This window comes from Patella vulgata, chromosome 4, assembly GCF_932274485.2.
Source record: "Patella vulgata chromosome 4, xgPatVulg1.2, whole genome shotgun sequence".
Taxonomy (NCBI): Eukaryota; Metazoa; Mollusca; class Gastropoda; family Patellidae; genus Patella; species Patella vulgata.
The window spans coordinates 19701342-19719564 of NC_065882.2; the positions used below are offsets into that span (position 1 = coordinate 19701342).

Sequence of the window (18223 nt, forward strand, 5' to 3'; positions counted from 1 at the left end):
TCCCGTATGATATCATTTATTTACCATTCTTCCTACATTTAACTACACCAATAAACTCCAATATAATATATTGAAGTGATAAATAAAGTGACAATAATGGTACAAATTGGTTAAAACAGGACCTCAAAATCTGTTCTTATTGTAAGTTTAAAAAATAATATTGAGAACACAATTTCAGAGAAGAAACTAAATACAAATGTAAAAGTTAATACACTGAAAAGAAATACGCTACAAAGTTAATAACCCACATACAATTAGTTTATTTGTATCCACGGAGATAATACAGATGATTGTACAATCACTGTTCTATTTAAGGTAAGCGGAAGACTAAAGATTATTTTCAGATAGGTTGGTAGAGAAAAACGCAAGATATTTTAGTTAGGAGAAAACAGGCCTCTGAAAAATTCAAATGATTTTTGTTAGCATATATGACGAATATCATTTCCTGTTAATCAGATTTTTGTTGTACTTTTACATTTGAAATTATTTTAAAATAAAAATACACCAAATTCATGGTATTTTGTTACATAAAGTACAATAGTATTACATTCGTCTTGAATAATTTTCTGAAACATAATCTCAAGAAATTCTTAAGCTTTGTTACTTACATGGAATGGTAGAAATAAAAGGACAAGACAATGAGGATGAGCAATAATAAAATATTTATAAATACTCAAAAACAAAAGAAACCATAAATTAATACTAGTTGACTACCATAAAGAAGCAATGTTTTGGGGATAGAGTAACACAAGTGCAAATATTGTATGATTTTTGTGACCAATTAAAGCATCTAGTTTAATATTTTAAAGAACACAGTGAAAATATATAAATTATTAATGACAAATGGTCTGCTAGGAGATTGAATACAAACTAATCAAGTTGCAAGAATATTGATACAAGAGTTCTACTAGCAGCAAAGATCATGTCATTGAAATATACAGTTGTACCTGTACTGATACTCTAAAAATTTTCAACTTCTATTTAAATGCAATTGAAACCCGGGTATAACAATAAAAATCTCTAATTCCATTGTAAGATTATCTTGATATACAGCTTGGATATATTTTATTTTGTCAAATATATACTCTTCAAAAAAAGTAGGGGATATTGAAATGCAAATACCTATGCAGGTTGTGAAATGATATGATAGTCATGGACATTTGACATGCTTTGAGAGTATGTTCACAGATGAAGAACTTATTGCCCCAACAGAACCACTGAGCTACACATGGGTTGATGAAAACTGCTGCGTGCTGGTTTATCTATCCATGTTAGCATTCCTATTGGTTCTTGCATAAGATTTACTGTTTAGCGTATCTTTGCCTTAGTGTGTTACGTTTATTTTCATCAGGAGATGTGTTCGTCAACGTCAACACTGCAAGGGGAGTGGGTCAGATTGCCCCAAATGCTTTAGTGTGTTACGTTTATTTTCATCGGGAGACGTGTTTGTCAACGTCAACACTGCAAGGGGAGTGGGTCAGATTGCCCCAAATCATGACTGGACGGTTGATTAGGAGCATGCCACAACGAATTGCTGAATGTCTGATGATTGGTGTAGCAATTACTCATTATTAAGACAAAAATCAAAAAGGTCCACTCTCTTTGCGAGTGAAATGGGGCTGTCAGATAAGCTGCCCATATGAACTGTTTATGTTCATGTGTAGGCAATTGGCCGGTTATTAACATACACTGGTTACCTCTAATAAAAACAGCAGAGCATTTCCGCAGTTTTGTATCTGAATATCCCCTACTTTTTTTGAAGAGTATATAATACTTGTAGTTGGGTAACAGTTGTAATTTAAAGACTAATAGAATAACGAAACTCGCCCCCAAAAAATACTAACAATGTGTCAATGGTACAGAGCAATACAAAGCACATACTTTTTAAATTGAAATACTACCCACAGATTGAGAGAGAAAAAAAACTCTACTTGTACTAACGAACTCAACTGGTATTTCCAGATTGCACAAAGATGGGTAAAATTGTTAACAATTATTTACAACACAATGCATAGTCCATATTATAGGCATTAGCGATCAGGCATAAAAGCTGTGTTTGGCACTGACTAAAACAAAAACAAGCACATCTACAGAATTACGTTTAAGGGAATAGTAATATATTAAATTTTAGAATGCCCTATATATCTTATTTATGAGAATTTAAATCACCTGCAATCAATGCATTATTATCTACATTGTTATTTAGCTTTCTTCACATCTAGATATTAAAGATATATTCCCTTGAGGTTAATTAGATCAACTAATGCAACAGTATATTTTTTTATGACCTAGAAAAAAGAACCTATAGACTAAAAGCGATTGGTAAGTTTACTGATAAATTGTGCTATATAAAAGTTTCAGTAATAAGCAATAAAGTAACAATCTGTTCATTTCAAGTTTGGCAGATGACAGTTTGTGTCTGTGACAGGTCACTGTTAATCATTACAACATAGGCATGGGTTTATACAGTATGTTAGGATTTTCCCATCTTCAACAACAAATATAGTTTTCCCTGTAGTCTAGACATAGTGTCTAACGCATGGTTACCAGTATGTAAATAGGATGTCATACGTCAATGGAATGTAAGTTTCCATGAATAAAGCACCTGTGCATTCTATATTTGAAACTTAGAAATACTCGTATGTGTTTATGACATGCTGAAGATGTTAAGCATAATATAAAATCTGTCAATTTCTCCATATATACATGTACTTTTTAAATACAAAATGACAAAAAACATTAATACTGTACTGAACTGAAAACAACATTTACAAGCGTTAGGTTTATAATATATATTATTACATTGGTTCTATAATGTGAAAGTTTTTGGTTCAAGAACAGCAGCTTTACCAGAGATTATGAATTTCACATTTTAAAATTTTAAAAAGAAGTACAACTGCTAATACAAACTAAGATGTAGAAGAAATCCATGCACCACTTTTATAAAACAAAAACAAATCTTTATTTCATATCAGTTTCTGTAATTTCAATGGCCTACATCGCATATCATAATTTGTTGAAGGTTAGAAACATAAACAACCAGCGGTTGCCAGGCAGGATACGCCCACATTTTGCAAGAGATAGATGAGTACAACCTTAAAAAAAAGCTATTTTTCGAACAATCAGGGGACATAATCCAGGAAGTTATGGTCCGATATGGGCAAACATAAGGAATCGAAAACTCTGGGATATAAACATAGCCGATATTTTAAGTTACATCAAAATCAGAGGCCATGATCCAGGAACTTACAGTCCGATATGCACGATTATTGAAAGGAACCAAGATCTTTGGAACATAAACATACGTTTTAAGTTTCATAAAAATCGGATCAAAATTGTGACCTCAAAATTGGATAAGAATTGTGACTTGTGAAGTGTACACAAACGGACGAACAGGGGCGACGACAATATACATCCACATGAGAATGTCGGGCGTATAAAAATTAGACTTTTACCTATACTTAAAGAACACATAAAACTTGTGATATGACAATTTCAGACTACTCTATTTAAACCATTACAACCCATCATCTTTATCACAATAATTAATGACTCATTAATAAGAATTATAATAAATTAATTATCTGACCAGCAGCTCTAATTTATTTGAAACTAATTATATTAAATTATATATAGAAATCTTGTTTTACCTAGTACTACATCCAACACCTCAGATTCAGAACTTCCAATAATTAACATTTAAACAAAAGAAATAAAACTGTAAAATAATTGCTATATACAACAATCAAATTTATCACTTGTGCAGTTTTATAGACAAAGAAAGATAAACAATTTATAATAGACAAATTATTCTGTTAAAAAAGAATCAAATTTAATTTATTACTACAATGGGACAACTCAACCCCTCTCACTCCTAATAACATTCCCATTAAGTAGGTAAAATTCTAATATTTTCTATTGTTTATTAATTTTTCTAATATTTAATACTACATTGTGTAAGTTTTAAGTAACCTATTCTATCTTGGGGTTGCTCCAGAAAATTATAGCCCTATGAAAAATATACAAATCGTTTCAAATCATTTCTTGATTTTCATAGATGGATATAATTTTACAAGAGCAACTCTTTCCTAATACTAATCACTACAGTTTATAAATTTGAATATTTACAATTATCTTAATATATCTTAAAAATAACAAACATTTCTTATCTAGTAACAGGATATATTGATATTGAGCCCAAAATTCTACATTAAAGTACACATTAATTAAAGAAAAGAATAATTTAAGAGAATAATGTTTTCATGTTAATTGATTTATTAATCAATAATAACTTATAACATGCCAGAATAAATGTTAAATATATATAAATCCATTAATTATGTTCATTTTAAGTTTACATTGGTTTCCATTGATTTCACATTGTGCATCTTTATATCTCTGACACAAATATAATAATTATAATTGTGTTATATTTTTCGTACAAGCCGCTCCATTCTTCATGAAAGTGTTTATACTCAGATGGGCTTATAAAATCAGTCTTTACATTAAAATAATTTTAGAAATACATGTCAACAATCTGGCTCGTTGTGTCATTAATTAATAAATCAATTAACATGAAAAAACAGTAGGTAAACAAGCTGTCATCCTCTTCAAGTCATATTTCTCACTTAACTTTCTATGTGAATGAAAAACAAATATATACAGTATGTTTAGGTGTTTTTATTTTAAAAAAAAAACTTAACAGTTTCATAGAAGAAATATGAAATGTACGATGGTTAAAATAATATTTCAAAAACTATAATACATACATATATATATATATTTGAGAAAACTTGTGTCAATTCTAAACTATACAATGCATATATAACATTACTATCTAAAATAGTTCATTGTTTTTAATATTTTTATATATACACATGATTATACGGGTTTAATCGTAAAACATTAGGCCAAAGAAATTTGAATTCTAGTTCTTCTGGAAAGGACATTAAATTGTTGCTTCCTATTTCTTGGAAAACCAAGCTCTTAGATCTAAATTTATCAAATGAAAAAAAACTGAAATGTGGTTTAAAGTCCTAATTTTTGCAGGTTATTTATCAAGATCCTGAATAAATTAAACTTCAAATTAATTTGGCCTTAATAAAAAAAAAACCTGTTTAAATTAACTGACACACAGAAATCAAAGAATCTAGGTATTTACTTTTAGCTGCTCTAATTAAACCTAGGGACTTGATATTCTATGAATTAAATGCGGAACTATTAAAATTTGTGGTGGGTAATGTGAACATTTATAATAAACAAATTAAATATTATTTCTATTTTGATGGATTACTCAATAATTTGTGTGTTTTCCCTACTACATTGTAGAATTTTTACAATGACAAAATTTACAATTTACAGATTTGCACAAGAACGATCTTATGGTTCCTAATGTTCACATTAAGATTTTTATTTTTTAAATAAGATATGACTTCCGATAATGCCACAAACACAAACAACAATTTACATATCATTTGATGATTGTGTAATCAAAAACATCACCGTAACGGTACAACAACATTAACATAATTAACCGGGAAATAACCCACTATTCCATTTAATGATCCTTCAAACCAATTTTCATCAACTTGACTCAACAGAGTTATCATGTCACCTTCACGGAATCCAAGTTCTCCTTCATTTTCTGGTACAAAATCATATAGAGCTTCAGCAGACGCGTCTTGCTTGTTAGAGACTGAAAAATACAAACAGAAACCATATCAATATTTGTTTTAATAATATTCTTGGTCAGTTCAAATAGTTCGAACGGTTATGGTTTTATTTAAACAAATCTGTTCACTTGACAAAGATAATTTAGTAGTGTAATATAAAACTAACGATTTAGAATGATTAAATCCCCATTGGGTCAATTTCATATGTTAATTTGTTTTGTGGGATGACAGTCTGTCTTCGATCTTTAGATAAACCGTAATTGAGAAATAACTGATTTTGTAAGCCAAAATTGAAACTAAAATAAAAAGTCGGCTTCCATTTCATTTTTTCACAAACAAAATTCAATCAAATACAGTCTGACATATCACTCATTGAAATAATACATCAGATCAGCCCAACTGAATACTTTATTTTTGTCTAAATCAAAGAGGCTTAGCTCCCTTTAAAATCCAATCAAATGGTGAGCACTGGGATAACTCTGTCAAGAACTCATACCATGGTATATTATGCGGAGTTATAAAATATATTTATGCTTTGATAAGATACAGGTAGTGTAATTTAAAAGAAATCCTGATAAAAATAATAACTGCTGGTATTTGTCAGCATGCATACATCTTTTTGTCAAAATAAAACTCATAATTAACACAAAATATCAGCTTACAGAAGTTGTCCAGAAGTTTTTAATATAGATTTTTAAAAAATTTGGCTTAAATTTCTAATAATTTAACACAAATAATGATATTACAGATGATCTCTCAAGGACATATATGGATGACAACAATACATGCCCATTTTATTCATATAAAAATGATATTACAGACGATCTCTAAAAGACATATATAAATAATAATAATACATGCCCATTTAATAAAGTAGGTCATCGGATATGCGATGACTATAATGTATTCAAGGGGATATACTTAAAAGATACAAATTTAAACACAATATAAGCATGAATTTATAAGAAGAATCAGAGAAAATTGATGTAATATTCATAAATATCAAAGTTAAAAATATAGATTCATGCATTATAACTAACTACTTACTATGTGCAGTCATAACTTTTAAAAATATTCAGAATTTAACTATAAAGTCATGGATTAAATTCAATCAACAAGTTTATTGTGACAGGCAGATGAAATAGTGAAAATGGCAGAGATGAAAATCTACAGTATACAATCAATATTTCTATTAATATATTCTGTAGATATTCACAGTCCTTATTTGAAATGGATCAAGCTTTTTGAAATGAAAACAATATTATATAAAACTTTTCTAAAAAGCTATTTGCATTCCTGTAAACTAAGACTTTACGACACTGAGTGTTTAATAACCATTATCCGAGCCTTTTTATGAAAAGTGTACATACTTTTTCAAGCGAAAACAAAAATCATACAAAATTTTCTAAATTAATGGGCATTCCAGTAAACTATGACTTTACGACACTGAGTATTTATAACCTACTCATTACTTACCATCATAATTATTATCAAACCCGTCAAATCCTACGATGGCATAATATAAATAATTCAAACTTTGTATATTAAAAGAAACTATTTACAACAATGGGGTCAACATAGACTCTTGCTAGGGTCCCTGCGTGAATTTTTGTTTCAGGCCACATATACAATAAAATTAAACCATATTAAACCATATAACATTTGAATTAAATTCTTTATTACTAAAACCGGAGCTGTTTGATATAATTTTAGTATGTACACTGTTTTACAGAATCCATGGCAAACTACAATATTGTGAAAGTTTGATCTCTCAGAGGAATGTTTAAGTCCAAAAATGAATTTAATTTAATCTGACCGAATCCAAGCAATTTAAGTACATCGTAGTGTGGAAAAGCTTTTTTTGAGTGAAATATGCTCATGACAATCTGTGCTTTTAATAAACTTTGATCATGAGTTAAAAGTCCTGATGTGTCATTTTAGCACTCTAAAATCACTTGCTAACTACAATATTGTGAAAGATGAATCTCTAATAGGAATTCAGTCCAGTTCAGTATTTACATAGATATGTAGAATTGAAATTTCATCGATCTATGCTGCTTGCTCTGTAATAATCCCGCTGCCATTTGTTCTCTGCAAGAATTTATTGATGTTTTTTTTTTAAATCCAAATGAATCCAAGCCGGGACATTATCTACCGTTGGTATTTTGAATTTGGTTTCTTAATTAAATGTTAAATAACCGATTTGAGTACATATTAGTGTAGATTAAGCTGTGAGAAACTTGATATTTTGGTGAAGAATGCCAATGACGCATCACGACTTAAATGAATAATGATGTTGCTACATTTTTAGTAGCTGTATAATAATGATATTTTAATTTGGCAAGTTGCCAATTTTAATTGTGTAACTCTATATTACTATTAGTATTGGTGTTAAAGTGTATTAGTCATGCACATACCAGACTGATTATAAGAAGGTGGTACATTGGACTGGAAGTTGTAGCTACCTGAACCACCGAAATTATTATCATGTGGTGTTTCATACAGTGGTGATGGTGAGGGGCTTCGTCGGAATGACGCCACACGCTTTGGAACATGTTCAATTCGTGGTTTGTTAGCAGCTTCATTACGTCTGTAAAAAAAAGATATAAAATTTACATTCAAAAACATATATGAAATCTCACATAAGCAAAACACCATCATTCAGCAAAATTTTTTCTCATCATAAATGATAATGGAAGCTGCGGCTAACCAGGAAATCCCTGTGTTTAGCAGTAAGTTCCTCAGAATTTTCCAGTCTGGTTTTCCTTTGTAAGTACATGTAGTGCAGGAACAGAGGGTCTTGGCAAGGAAAAATGTCTAAGTCATTCAGATTGCTAAAAAAGCGAAGGTCTGGTGTATATCATTGTCAGCATGCTAATGATTCCCTTATAGTTTGAAATTGAAATTTCCCTAATGTCTGTCTTAAACATGCATTATGCAAGAGCAAAATCTGCTTATTACAAGTCTTTCTTTAGGCCTGAAATGTTATCTAAATTATCAATTAGACATTAATTAACTTATCCAGACCATAATAAACTCTTGATGTCAAGACTAGCCTTCGATGTTGGCTGGATTAGATTCCTATATGCCGCTAACGGCCATTGATAATTAAATCAAAAAAGTGGATAATCGAGACTATGCTGTTTATATTAATGATTTTAGTAATGATCACCGAGACTATGCAAAAATTTCACCCGCTTCTTTCTCGGCTCATAGTGGATCAATTTGACTGAAATTTTCAGCAAATTACCTTTACACTATCTAGTTTTTAACTATTATAGCGAGAACTGCCATCTCTTTATCTTATCTCCCATAATGTATCTTTAATTATCTCAGTTGGTGCACAAAAAACATTTCATTAACAATAATTCCTCAAAGGTTTTAATTCTGACTTAATCCATGACATTTTTAATATTAAGTCCACTATTAATGCAAATTACTTTACCGTCATACTCCTCGCAGTGTTTCGTTTGATTAGACCTAATCCCACTCAAGCACTGCCGTAATGAAAGCAAATTTCTGTCCTAAATTATGACTGGTCAATAGTCAGATCAACAACCAATGCCGAACTGCGTAACAATGTCATTCGGGTTTAAACAGAGCTCCACATTGTTTACATAATGTTATGTCATGACTTTTACCCACAATTAACCAGTGCATAGCAGAATATTGCAGAAAAACTAATTGCGTGACAAACGAGGCTATCAACGGTTACAATGTAAAAAATACTGATTGGAGATGAACAATATTTTCACCGTTTTTAATACCCTAAATAACTGTCCAAAGTTTTAGGGAAGACCCGAGATCAAATGAAGGGCTGTCATGTTGCTGTAATTAGGAGAGATTTGATTGAACGTGAAGAATAGACACACTCCCTCAAAAGCTCAAGTATCATAAGTCAATCCAGCAATGGCCAGAGAGGGATATCTCAGGAATATGCTTTACCGTGTGATCTCATACACCTCTAGATCAATTTGTTGATGAAACATAACCAAACTTACTTTTCTTCTAAAGTCTCACATAAACTCTGTAAAGCTTCCATAGACTGTCTATGATAATCTGTCTGAGCTTCAATAAAAGACTGAAGTTGAGCTATTTGTTCAATCTATAATATATATATAATAATATTTTAATATATAATATACAACAGTTCATCATTTTTAGAAATAGCTTGGGAAACTAAATCGTCTGAACAGGAAACTAATCACAGCATACCAAAAACTAATCAATAACAAAAATGTTTCTTATCATAACCACAATTATAGAATGTTTTCATTAAAAGTGATCAAGAGCAATAACTCTGAAAACAATTATCAGAAATTGTTGAAAATCATCATTTTTGTCGCTAACATGATGAGTAATAACATGAAGTAAATTAATCAAAAACTCCGACTTTTGAGATAGTGAAAGTAGAATCCTGATTTAAATATACACTGCCTGTTCCAGCTGTCGTGATTGGTTGGGGTGTTTTCTTTTTCAGAGAGAGTGAGAGAGAAATGGGGTTTAACGTCCACTCGACACAAACTAGGTCATTTCGGGACTAACATATGGTTTAATTTTATTTTAATAATTCGCTTGCGCATAGGGGTCTTTAGCAGTGGGAGGAAACCGGAGGACCCAGAGAAAACCCACGAGGTTAGACAGGCGACATGTACAATCGGGAAATCGAAACCACGCCAGTTGACTCAATGACAGACTTTATGATACAGCCATCCACCCCCCCCCCCCCCGTTTTTTCAGTAAACGTGTACGTTGTAGCGCAAAATCCCTTTTTTTAATTCGACTGTCACTATTTGTATTATGGAGAGAATTGAATTTTGAAACGTTCAATGGAAAACCTCAGGTTCAAGCTTCGAGTTTGATGCCAAAATCAATGTTATTAAAGTTGAAGAATGACCTAAATTTATCCTGTACTTCAATTTACTTAAATTTAAACTCACCTCATTGTCCAATAAATTATTCATAGCTGTTTCAGCCAATGACTTTGATTCATCAAATTTTTCTTCAGCAGAATATAAATCTTCTTCCGTAATATTTCCACCTGTAAAAATACACATTAATTAATTACGATCTATCTTTATACTATGGTCCATGTTTTTTTTTACTAAATGTAATTGGTACACAAGTCAAATTTTACTTTCAAGTATGATGATGTATGAAGAATATGGCGTATAATTTAACTATATAGTTGGTCTAAAATAGTCCTTACATATGGTGACCACTTTTCTACCACAAGCGAAGAAAACCATTATAAATTGACTTTTTAAAAATCATTTACAAATATCATATAATATGTGTATATGTGTATAAGCGCATCCCATTCCCAAAACAAGCATGCTACAAGAGTCTAAATATCATATAGTATGATATAGGCCAGCATTTTTCATCGAAGTCTGTACTTAGTATCTATTTTATTCTATTTGCAGTTTTCAAAAAACATACAGTTATATTATAACTACAGTTTAACAGGCCTATTACCAAAATCAACATACGACCAAAATCAACCAAATAAGATCCATTTAAAGCTTATCTAGTCAAAAAATGTTAAATTACAATTTTTCATTTGTTTATATAAAGGGAGATAATTCAAAAGAATCAAGAAGTTCACGTAAGAGCTAAATCTGCCCAGTCTTTTTCTGGGGTTCAAATGTTACATAATTATTATTAAGACATTTATTCACATAACAAGTTGTTAATCAACTCTCTAGAACATCTAATAGTAATGGCTGAGATATTAAGTGGATTAGACAATTTCTGCCACATCTTTATTAAACGTTGAAATGGAAAATCCAGACTATTATTTTAACAATGGTACTTGACAATCTAGACTATTTACACCATTTCTTGTCAAAACTTCAAACCTTCATAACTTCACTTAGAATAAAGTAATTTGAATGATTCTTTTTTCATTATCTATTTAAACTATAAAAGCTCTTTATCTAAATCTTAAATAATTACACCAGCATTTCCTTCATTGTCTTATTTGGTTGAATATGATACAAATTATGTTGTAAGACATTTACATGCAATTTAAGACAAAAACATGCTGAAAATCAAGATGTACAATAAATGCTTTTTTTAACATTCAAAATCAATTTTTATGGTATCTTGATTGCTGCACCACATTGTGATGGACATGTTAATGTGTATCGCTCATGGTAGAAGTAAAATTATGGAGCAGATAATTCTGTTGTCGATATTGTGATGAATAGCTGCATAAGTTCATAAAGTATGGTAATGACAGCTTGATGCAACTTTATTCAAACACACATCCTATTTCTTTATGTTTTTTGTAGTTCAAATTTGGTTTAGTCTTTACAACAAAGGTAGCCTAGGTCAGAAAAAATTCTGATCTGTATTTTCATCAGATTTGGGTCCGTTAAAGCTGCAATGTCAATCAAGCTTTTTCTTATTTAAATTTAACAAAATTTGAGATGAAAAGTGTTTTTATTGATACTGTAGTGATCAGGTCTACGAAAATGAAAAAACAAACTAGGTTAGATACAATCTTGACCTTCATGTGTGCAGACATAATGAGTTATCCTTCAGACACTGACGGACAATTATAAGATGATAGAAATGGTGGCATGAAATCAATAGAAAGTCATGTGATATCTTCTGAACCAATATATTATTTGTGTCAATTTAAAATCATTTCGCAATTTGAATGGTTTTTAAATTCCCTGCGCTAAAATTTACCGTAAAGTCCGAATATGTTGTTTATTTGTAAATATTAATTTGAGAGACGTTTGAACTAATACTACATTCTCAACCCATTTACTATATTAAGTTCAGCTTTCTACTATTTTAACTGATAAAAGTGACAATATCTGACTGAGTATTGATATATACCACATGCTTTACTCGTAAGTGTATTTATAATGATATATTTTTTTTTGTATGTTTACTAGTTAATAGGTTTACAAGTTCTATTGTGAAAATCAATTTTGGCTATAAAAGTTTATAGATTCAATTGTTGATCATTGTAATTTGGGAGTAATATGTACAGTAGTAAAATATTCTAATAGTACTATTATTTACATTCTCATAAACTGAGACATTACTTTTGGGATTCTTGTCTTTTGTGATATTTTCTCAAAGTCACCACTAAAATATATTATGGGCCAAATAGATGACCTAAAAATGCTGGAGAGACTCTATCTTTTAAGTGTAAATAAACACTGAACAAATAGACACTTCTACCAATCCAATACCCGACTTATAAAAATCTGTCTTATGTGTTTCCTTTTCAATTTGTTATAATGAATGGCGTAATTTAATTCAGTGAGTTATAACAATGATATAACCAGTTATTAAAATAAATATGGTGTAAGAAACAATCTGTGTTGATGTTAAAAAAAACATAATTTAAACCAGAACACCCTAGAAATTAAGTAATGACGCAGTTTGAAACAAATGCCAACAGAATTTATGCAAAGTTTAGTTAGAGGAGAAATACTGTATGTATTTCAGTGAATAAAACTGTTTAATTATGTTTGGAAGGCTCCCAGAAGCCTTTATTTTAGTCTCACCAGCTTCCTAATATGCTGGATTTATCTATAGGCTTGACAGGTTTATAGCCTAGGGCACTAGGGTCTCAAAATCTATAAGGGCCCCTGTTCAATAATATAAAATTTTTGACACCGTCATAAACCTTTCTTACATGCAGTCTTTTAGATCGATCATCTTCCTCAGATCTGCTCAATTGTGTTAAAAACACATTTACGTCTTCCACTAGTCGTGAGAGTTGGGTATTGGGAGGGGCTTCATAAGTGTAATAGCCTAATGCCTCTTGGGTGGAACTGGAGACAAGTTTTTTTCACTAGCAATCACCTTGAGCCTGGATAAACCTGTCTACAACTTCTCGCTATACCCTTGGCTTTTGCTTTCTAATGTGTAATCGAATTTTGATGCATTTGAATTACCTCTTGGCAAACTTTACAAATGATATCGAATAGTCACATTTATCAGGTCACTTATTGAAAAAGTTGAGGTGAACACTCTAAAAGAGTTCTGTAAGACTGCAAACTGTTGGTGATCATTACCAAATAGATCAATATTTTGAGCAGCAACTTTCAATTTAGCATTTGATTTTATTAATCAACTTTTTTTAAATGGAACATTCCTGTTAGTTAAGCTCTTATAAATATAAATAACTTAAACCAAAAATCACCATATAATAAGAAACTGTGAAAAGCATAAACAACCCTATACCATTATATTAAAACAATAATTTTCCCTGTGTATTCTATTCATTATAATCTTTCATTCTAAATTACAGCAATGCATCATCATAAATAAGATATGCACACTTAATTTGATTCCTTTTCTCTTGGCACACATTTGAATATTTAGAAATCCCTTTTACACTAATTTTTTTTTCTCTGAAAACACGTCACAAGAAAGAACACTCAATTTTCTACCAAAGTGTTTAATTCTGATTGATTCAGCATGAACAACTGTAGGCTACATTATAAATCAATGACATAAATTTAAGCCAACCTATTTTAATAAATGCAACCTATTATAATAAATGAAGGTACGAATTTAGAAAAGATAATCATCTAAGGATATTAGACAATTCAACCATTTTCATGAATAAATGAAACTGTATATTAATAACAGTATTTATATGATCTAGGTTCTAAAAATTTCCGTTGTTATAATTTGGAAATAAAAAAAAATAATTTGAAAAAAATAGAGAGAAAAAATTCATCAACCCAAAATATTATATCATATTTACCGGGTACTTTGATAATAAAAAAAAAAACAACAACTGAATTAGAGTGACATTGTATAAAACGAAAAGCACAAGTTTTTATACTAACAAAAACATATATATAAGCTTATATGGGGGGGCATTTAAACTAAATATAATTCAGTACTTTGTATTATAACTTTCACACTTTGTTTTATTTTTCAATTAATGTTAATAGTATCCACTTGTAAACCTATTCAGACATTTTGAATATCATTTAGAAAAGTAACATGCATTAGCAGGCAAGTTGTGGATTAAATAAATGAACTGAAAAGACATACTACCTGTCACTGTTGGGTGCATGCAGAGAGAAAGATAGATTATATGTAGACAGACATGTCATTGTAAACAAAACTTTTTGTGACAGAGATAGTACATATATTAAATTATGTAGTTAAAATAAAACATATTCTTACAAAATAAAAGAGACAAGAGGCTGGTTTTTAAATTATATTTTGTCTTCCTTTTTTTAGGTGTTAAAACATTTTTTAAAAATATGTTCTTCATCTTAAATATTTTTGTGGCAAAAATAACTCTTTGCATTGTTAATATTTTCCTTGTACCTACATTAGGATAAGGATAAGGATGAGAGATGACCTATATATTTGAATATGATGATTGATGAATTGATGATACAACATAGTCCAAAAATGAGATGCAATAATTATAAAACCATTTTTGTTAACCCACTATTTAACCTCTCTTGTTCCTTTTCATGAAATAAAATATTCATTTACATTATAAACAAAGAAAAATACAATAATTATTAACTTATTATATATACACATCAAAATAAAGATTATTAACCAATCAATGAATTAAGATAAGAAGAAAAGAGAGAGAGAAAAAAGACAATATGAAATCAGTTTACTACTATTCATGCACAATAAATTCTATAGAGAGAGACAGGTTAAGTATCTCCTTCAATTACCGCACTTATAGCTACCCGATAGCAAATGAAGCTGCTTATATGTCACATGATTTCAAGAAATGAAATAGGTTTGGTTTAATAACCAACTGTTCTGTATTATACGGGCCACATTTTCACAAGAAATGAAATAAGGTTTAATATCCCACTTTTCTGTATCATTTGGGACACATATTTTCAAAATGGCAGAGTGGTACCCTCTTGTTATTAATAATAGGCTAAATAAACAGGTTTCGGATTATAGTTCATCTGTTCATCAGAATATGTTCAATTTTTAGGCACAAAGATGGTCTTTTCTTGTTAAATATTTTACAAGGAAGGATATTTTTTTTTCTACCAAGTTCTACTCCCCTAACGAACTACCAATTTGAAAATTTAATATCATTGTGTGAACTCCGAAAAATACATAATTAATGTTCCAATTAAAGAAATAATGGAATAAGCCCTTATAATTTGTGCTTATAATAGCTAGTAGCTATTAGAAATGGCACCACAGACATGATAGAAACTGTCACCACAAGCATGTGAAAGATAAAGACTGTTTAATTAAATGACAAAGTTTGAGATTTGAAAAGTGAGAGATGATGAGTACAAGAATATTATATTGAATTATGAAATACTTAGCTGACGTCAAACCAACAGCAACGTAAACATTACCAGGGGTGAAGGAGAGAATGATAATGGAAGACACTTACCGCCTGTAGGGGGGAAAATAATGAAATAATATTATAATAGAACAAAATATAACATAAATAAAACTCAGTTAATCAATCAAATATAAGTAAATGGTTCATCTATTCAAAACATATCTCAATGTGTCGATTGTTGGTTTCTTACGTTAAATATTGCCTGTCGGATTTATACACGCTGTGAAAGGCTCTGTGTTAGGTTCGATAAATCATACCAGTATTTGGAATTTGGTATTAGAAAACGTTTTATGTATCTTTAAGTTTTTTCTACAATACATTTTTAAAATGAACCGCGGTTGCTATGCAAGATACGACCACATTTTGCAAGAGATGGATAGAGAACAACCTACAAGATTTTTTAGTACAATCAAAGGACATAAGCCATGAAGTTACGGTCCGATTTGCGCAAATATTGAAAGGAACCAAGATCGCTGTGATATAAACACATGTTTTTCATATAAATCAGATCAAAATTGTGATCTCTAGAGGGTCCGCAACTTTGATATTACATACATTAACAATTTTTGCGTACAGGGAACGGCCATTTTGTGCAGCAGTTTCAGCCCGATTTTCACAAAATTCAAACTCAATCATCAATTTGGTGTAACAGTGATATATTGGAACATTTTTTTTGTAAATCAGGTAAAAATTGTGACCTCTATAGGGACCACAAGCTAAAAATGTGATTTTTCGTACAATCAGGGGCCATAATCCATGGAGATAAAACCACATTTCAAGTTTTGTCAAAATCAGATAAACATTGTGACCTGTAGAGTGTCCACAAACAAATTGTGGATGGATGTCTGTATGAACAGGAGCGACGATAATATATGCCCAACGCTCACATTTTCAATGTATAAAAATAAAAAAATAGAACTTTGAGGATTTTAGATGTCCCAAAGTCTTTCAAAACTCAGATAAAGAATTTTATTTTTCAAATTGAATTGAATTAAAATGGTTTTTGAAGACATAAAATAATAATTTTGATATGCACAAGTTTGGGTAGACAATAAGTAGTCCATAATTTCTGATTCAAACTGCATTGTGGAAATGTAATTTAGAAACAAGGATATTGAATTAAGTGTGTTGGATTTGTTTACTAAAATGACTGGAATTTTAATATTATTTAGCAAATGTAAATTAGTGAGTGTAGAAGGAAAAGCAAAGCTACATGTAATTAAGTTGATACAATAAGGAACACACTTACAAATTTAAAACTAATTAACTTTCAAACTAAAAAACCCAACTCTAACACAAAATTAATAGTACAATAATAATAAAGGAATTTATATACCAACAAGAAAACTTTGAAGTGATTTAATGCTATAAAATTTTCTACATTTGTGTTTTAAATTTAATTACCTTTTTCTTTCTTTCTTCTTTTACAATCATAATCCAATCTTCTTCCTGATAACTTCTTTCTATGGTGCTGCAATACATAATTCAACAGTGTATAGTAAGTAATTCAACACTCTATTAAAAAGTGCTGAAACACATGTATGCAATTTAACACTGTATTAAATAGTGCTGAAATATGTAATTTAACACTGTATTAAATAGTGCTGAAATATGTAATTTAACACTGTATTAAATAGTGCTGTGCTGAAATACGTAATTTAACACTGTATTAAATAGTGCTGTGCTGAAATACATGCAAGTTATTTAACACTGTAGTAAAGAGTGATGAAATATGTAATTCAACACTGTATTAAATAGTGCTGTGCTGAAATACATAATTTAACACTGTATTAAATAATGTTGAAATATATAATTTAACACTGTATTAAATAGTGCTGTGCTGAAATACGTAATTTAACACTGTATTAAGTAGTGATGAAATATGTAATTTAACACTGTATTGAATAGTGCTGAAATTTAACACTACATTAACTTCAGGAAGTTGAGTAGTTAAGGCACATGACTCACTTACAAGAATGTCCTGGGTTCAACCCAAGTGGGCCAAAAAGGCCCTTGGGAATGACAGTTGAACAAACCTGCATGTTCTGATCATGTGACGCTATGATTCAAACCCAAAGTGTAATCTACATGTAACCTATTTCTATCAAACTGTGTTCTGTCTGTGCTAGTTCTATTAACATCAACCAATAATGGGCATAAGCATACACAGTTATTAGTTAGGACTGTGAGAGGATGATCCCTATTGTTTTTCAGCTGC

The 18223-nt window shown here is 30.2% G+C and overlaps 1 protein-coding gene across 3 annotated transcripts in view; it reads right to left on the reverse strand.

Moving 5' to 3' along the window:
* LOC126817459 (endophilin-A3) overlaps positions 1-18223 on the reverse strand; it is a 38471-nt gene continuing 20248 nt past the window's right edge. The window contains exons 6-11 of one of the 3 annotated variants that reach the window (XM_050544446.1): positions 17410-17476; positions 10613-10713; positions 9674-9777; positions 8090-8262; positions 7149-7178; positions 1-5695 (exon numbers count right to left, since the gene is read on the reverse strand). In XM_050544446.1, coding sequence (XP_050400403.1) covers positions 5499-5695; positions 7149-7178; positions 8090-8262; positions 9674-9777; positions 10613-10713; positions 17410-17476 — 672 coding nt within the window. In that variant the 3' untranslated portion in view covers positions 1-5498. The remainder of the gene's footprint in view (positions 5696-7148; positions 7179-8089; positions 8263-9673; positions 9778-10612; positions 10714-17409; positions 17477-18223) is intronic. The other 2 variants (XM_050544449.1, XM_050544447.1) reach the window with 2 other exon arrangements.